The sequence below is a fragment of the Chiloscyllium plagiosum genome, chromosome 40 (assembly GCF_004010195.1).
Source record: "Chiloscyllium plagiosum isolate BGI_BamShark_2017 chromosome 40, ASM401019v2, whole genome shotgun sequence".
In the NCBI taxonomy this organism is placed as follows: domain Eukaryota; kingdom Metazoa; phylum Chordata; class Chondrichthyes; order Orectolobiformes; family Hemiscylliidae; genus Chiloscyllium; species Chiloscyllium plagiosum.
Genome location: NC_057749.1, coordinates 24,071,222 through 24,077,221, shown reverse-complemented (window position 1 = coordinate 24,077,221; position 6,000 = coordinate 24,071,222). Strand labels below are relative to the sequence as shown.

At 45.8% G+C, this 6,000-nt stretch overlaps 1 protein-coding gene across 1 annotated transcript in view; it reads right to left on the bottom strand.

The window, feature by feature from the left end:
* The window catches only part of tln2b (talin 2b), a 297,300-nt gene that overhangs the window by 14,320 nt on the left and 276,980 nt on the right, over nucleotides 1-6,000 (bottom strand). Inside the window, exon 46 of the mRNA XM_043680129.1 lies at nucleotides 2,425-2,591. Within this exon, the coding sequence (XP_043536064.1) occupies nucleotides 2,425-2,591 (167 nt within the window). The remainder of the gene's footprint in view (nucleotides 1-2,424; nucleotides 2,592-6,000) is intronic.

Here is a 6,000-nt window from a genome sequence, read left to right as displayed (position 1 = left end):
GAGAGTGCAGGGGAGGGGGGAGAGAGAGGGAGGGGCAGAGATGGAGGACAGAAAGAGGGAGGGGAGAGAGAGAGCCATGGCAAGAGAGAGAAATCACGGTCTTTGGTGTTTCAGAGTCCCTAATCTTCTACTATACACCACCATCCCCCAGTCTTTATTGCCATGACTTCTCTCTCCAAGTATTTCCTCCAATTTCCTATGGAACAGTAATTGGAATCTGTCACCATCTCAATATCGGGCAGGGAGAGCACTGGAATGCTGAACCACTCTTTCTATAAACATCCTCCCCTCGTGTCACCCTCTGGTTCTTTCAACAATGAGCCAAAATGAAGTTGAATCTTGTCCATCTAGTTTCTCTACCTGGTCCCAAAATGGATTTCCACCCACCCCCCTACAGCTGTGGATTGTCATGTGCCGTCTCTGTGAGATGCCCTGTACCTTAGCACCAGGGAGGGAATGCATCAAAACATGGCGCAGTGAACTGAGAAGCTGGGACAGGTGACAGGAGCAAGATCGGAATGTGACCTCCAACACCACTGCCCACCCCTCCCAGCCCCTACTAATTATTACCACCTCCAGTACGACTGTATTCCTACACTTGGCTGTTCCCTCCTATACGGTCTATTCCCACTCAGAGGCAGCTTTGGTCTGTACTCCATCATGACGTTGCCACTCTCACTCTATTCTAGGCCAGTATACGTTAAGTGCCACACCCCGAGACTGGTATTATCCCTTACACAGAACTGACAGGACCCCTCAGCTCAAATCAAAACTTCTAATTCCCCAATTTCAACTTATTTCGCAGGCTGGGAAGATTTGAGTTAAATCCCTGTCTTATGTTCCCACTTAATCCTGACCTCAGTAAGGCAGTGTCTTAAATAGGTCTCAAAGCCACTGTGTTCCCGCTGGGCTGAGTGAGGTTAAAATTTGTCGTGAATATGCAAGAAAACATTTTATTTCCAAATCTGACAAATAGTGTTTACTGAGGACAGCTACTCAACAGCCAAATGGCCTGGACAATGGTGAGCCAAAACAGACCTCCGAATTCTTAGCTATAGAGTCATACAGCACGGAAACTGACACTTTCGGTCCAACCAGTCCATGCCGACCATAATTCCAAACTAAACTAATCCCACCTGCCTGCTCCTGGTCCATGTCCCTCCAAACCTTTCATATTCATGTACTTATCCAAATGCCTTTTAAAATCGTAACTCTGCCAACATCCTTCACTTCCTCTTGAAGTTCATTCCACACACAAACCACTCTCCATGCCCCTTATATCTTTTTTAAAAACTTTTCTCCTCTCACTTTTGAAGTGCGCCCTCTACTCCTGAAATCCCCCGTCCTAGTGAGAAGACCCTCGCCATTCACCTTATCTATGCCCCTCATGATTTTATGAACTTCTATAAGGTCACCCCTCAACCTCCCTCCCTCCAGTGAAAGAAGTCCCAGCCTATTCAGCCTCCATAACTCAAACTCTGGCAACATCCTGGTAAATCTCTTCTGAACCCTCTCCAGTTTAATAATATCCTTCCTGTAACAGGGAGACCAGAACTGGACACAGTGCTCCAGAAGAGGCCTCACCTCTTGTACAAACTCAACATGACATCTCAACCCCTAAAGGGTGGCTGCAAGGAACTGTCGGACACTCGGTGTAACCTCTTTGGATGTAGGACCATTCAGCGCAGCCACTTTGGCGCGAGCAATTCGGCGCGGCCGGTTTGGCACAGACCCATTTAGGCGCGGAACTGTTTCGCCGCAGCTCATATTTATTCCTTTTCAGGCTTAGTGACAAGCATTAATGAAAGCAATAAAAAGAAAAATAATGTTTATCCTCTTCAGTAAAAATGTTAAAAAGAAAATAAAAATGAAAGAAGTAAGGTAAATACAAAAAATCTGAAATATGACATTTATTCAAAATTATGGGCAATCCCTTGTGAAGATTCAATGTCACTTCTCTCACTAAATCTTCTTACAAGTGTCTGTATTCTAGTGTCTGCTTCTCTGAATTTCTTCAATTTCATTTTAATGGGTTATATTTTATTTTAATAATAACTACAAACTACTAAATAACTACAAAACAGTTCTGCGCTTAAATGGGTTGCGCCAAACCGGCCGCACCGAATCGCTCGCGCCAAAGTGGCTGTGCCGAATGGTGCCACTCCGAACCTCTTTTGCATTTCCTGTGTCAGCATCTCCAGCTTCCTTGACCCCAAACTCTCCCATCACGTCTCCACAAAGCTAACTGCATTGCAAACTCTTTCCCTCTCTCCTGAAGCTTTGCTGAGTGCACAGCTTTGACCAGGTGTGTTGAGTACCCGCCCACTCCCGCTCTCTCCGACTCCGCGCCTCTGTAAAGCAGGCTTCACTGAGGACGCACGCTCTTGAATCAATTGGCAGCGTGCAGTAGCCGAACAAACTAACCTGTGGTCTGCAAATGACTCGTCGTTCTCCGCATTGAGAGTACCGGCTGTGGCGAACATTATGGTGGTGTCCAGGTCTCCGATGATACCAGACACAGCGCTGGCTGCAGTGATACAGGCCTGTGTGCCCCTGTTACCCGCTTGCAGGGCAGACAGAACCAAGGAGACCTAGCAGGAAGAAAGCTCCATTCAGAATACTGCACCCTCACAGCAAAACCCCACCACTCCACCCAACCTGAGAATCAAACGTGTGGGAGCATTTCAAACAACAGTTGATAAATGAGTTCAGGAGCGGTGAAAGTGAGAATAGATATGGCTCGTAACGTGAGCCTTGAATGACCAGATGTTATGATTAGATTAGATTCCCCTACAGTGTGGAAACAGGCCTTTCGGCCTAACCAGTCCACATTGACCCTCCGAAGAGTGACCCACCCAGTCCCATTTCCCTCTGACTAATGCACCTAAAAAATGCACTATGGGCAATTTAGCACGTCCAATTCACCTGACCTGCACATCTTCGGACTGTGGGAGGAAACCAGAGCACCCGGAGGAAACCCACGCAGACACGGGGAGAATGTGCAAACTCCGCACAGGCAGTCATCCGAGGCTGGAATTGAACCTAGGACGCTGGTGCTGTGAGGCAGCAGTGCTAACCACTGAGCCACCGTGCTGCCCATGTTATGACCTTGGTCAGAAAGGAAAAGGGAAGCATATGTAAGGTCTAGGAGGATAGGAACTGATGAAGCCCTTTGAAGTATATAAGGAAAGAAAGAAAGAACCTTAATAAGGAATTAGAAGGTCTAAAAGGGGTCATGAAAACTCATTAGTAAACAGGATTAAGGAGAATTCCAAGGCTATTTATACATATATAAAAAGCAACAGGGTAGCCAGGGAAAGGGTTGGCCCACTCAAGGACAAACAAGACAATCTATATGTGGAGCCAGAAGAGGTAGGTGAGGTCCAAAACAAATATTTTGTATCGGTATTCACCAAAGAGAAGGAATTGGTGGAGGATGATATCAGGATAGAGAGAGTCGGGTTTCTGAGCCAAGTTGCTATTAAAAAGGAGGAGGTGTCATCCGTTTTAAAGAGTATTAAGGTAGATAAGTCCCCTGGACCTGATGGGATCTATCCTGGAATAGTGAGGGAGGCAAGAGAACAAATTGCTGGAACATCAACAGACATCTTTGTATCCTCTTTGGCTATAGGTGAGGTCCCAGAGGACTGGAGAATCGCTAATGTGGCCCCATTGTTTAAGAAGAGCAGCAGGCATAATCCAGGAAATTACGTGAGTCTCACATTGGTGGTAGGGAAGTTACTGGAAAAGATTCTTTGGACAATATCTGTACTCATTTAGAAGCAAATGGATCTATTAACCATAGACAGCATGGTTTTGTGCAGGGGAGGTCGTGCCTCACTAACTTGATCGAGTTTTTTTCAGCAGATGACAAAGATGATTGATGAGGGAATAGTGGTTGATTTTATCTACATTGACTTCAGTAAAGCCTTTGACAAGGTCCCTCATGGCAGACTGGTCCAAAAGGTGAAGTCACATGGTATCAGGGGTGAGCTGGCCAGATGGGGGCAGAACTGGCTCAGTCAGTGGTAGCGGTGGAAGGATATTTTTCAGAATGGAGGATTATGACTAGTGGTGTTCCACAGGGATCAGTGCTGGGACCTCTGCTGTTTGTGATCTACATAAATAATTTGGAGGAAAATGTAGCTGGTCTAATCAGTAAGTTTGCAGATGATATAAGGATTGGTGGAGTTGTGGATAGTGAGGTGGATTGTCAGAGGATACAGCAGGATATAGATCAGTTGGAGACATGGGCAGAAAAATGGCAGATGGAGTTTAATCTGGACAAATGTAAGAGGTGATGCATTTTGGAAGGTCAAGTACGTGGAAATTGTACAGTGAATGGTAGAACCCTTCGGGGTATTGATATGCAGAGGGATCTGGGTGGTCAGGTCCACAGATCACTGAAGGTGGCAGCGCAGGTAGATAAGGGAGTACAAAAAAGCCTATGACATGTTTGCCTTCATTGGAAAGGGCATTGAGTCTAAGGATAGATAAGTTATGCTGCAGCTTTATAGAACTTTAGTTAGGCCACATTTGGAATATTGCGTACAGTTCTGGTCACCACACTACCAGAAGGATGTGCATGTTTTGAAGAGGGTACAGAAAAGGTTTACCAGGATGTTTCCTGGTATGGGGGATTTTAGCTCGGAAGAAAGGTCTATTTTCACTGGAACGCAGGAGGTTTATAAGATTGTGAATGACATAGAAGCCAGAGTGGAAAGTATGCGGCTTTTTCCCAGGGTGGAGGGGGTCAGTTACTAAGGGACGCAGGTTCAAGGTGCAAGGAGGGAACTTTAAAAGAGATATGTGGGGGATTATTTTCACACAAAGGAACACGTTGCTAAAGGTGGTGGTGGAATCAGATACAATAGCAGCATTCAAGAAGCACCTGGACAAATCCATGAATAGGAAGGGAACAGAGGGATACGGATCCTGTAAGTGAAGACAGTTTTGGTACGGAAGGGTTCAGGCTTGGAGGGCCAAAGGGCCTGTTCCTGTGCTGTATTGTTCTTTGAGCACCAAAAATATCTCTTGTTACAAATTAGTTAGTCAGATATGTCAGTAAAACTGATTACTGTCGCGGCTGACGTCTCTATCGACCTCAGGAACTCCTGGGATTGAATGAGCTAAGCTTTGGCATCACATCAAGCTGATAGTACGATTTTAAAAGGGGGAGAATCTTGTGGTGTGGTGGGTAGTGCCACTGCCACTGAACTAGAAGCTCTGAGTTCAAGTCCTTGATGGCTAGGAAAGTGGGTTCAAAATGCAATGTGATAGTGCAAACTTCAGAACTTTTAATAACCGTTCATGGATTGAAAGAATCAGCAAGAACTCCAGCTGGATTAAACTATTTCCCAAGATGAAAGAGACAAGGACAACTGTTATAAAGGAATTAAAAGTAGCATGTCAGTTGACCATGCCTGGGGCAAAAAGTGTTGAAGCAACATAAGCTAACTTGTCTTAACACAGTGGCTCAGTGGTTAGCACTGCTGCCTCACAGCGCTAGAGACCTGGATTCAATTCCCGCCTTGAGCAACAGTCTGTGTGGAGTTTGCACATTCTCCCCGTGTCTGCATGGGTTTCCTCCCACAGTCCCAAAGATGTGCAGGTTAGGTGGATTGGCCATGGGAAATGCAGGGTTACATAGATGGGATGGGTCTGGGTGGGATGTCCTTTGGAGAGTCGGTGTAGAGTCAATGGGCTGAATAGCCTCTTTCTGCACTGTAGAGATTCTATGAACAGCTGCTTGATAACAGGCCGCATTATGCCAGGACAAATGATTGCCCGATGGAAGAACATAAGGAGTTAATGGGAACAGGTAGCCAAATTAAAGGTAGCTTGTGGTAACTTACACACACCAGCAGTCAGACAGGTTGAATGTTAACCCGTAAATTCTTCTAACAAAGCACTGGCATAGAGTGCGTTCAGGAGAGATTCCTCATCAGTTGGACTTGGTGTGGAGTTGGTCCCACAAGGTACATGGGAACAGAAACAGCA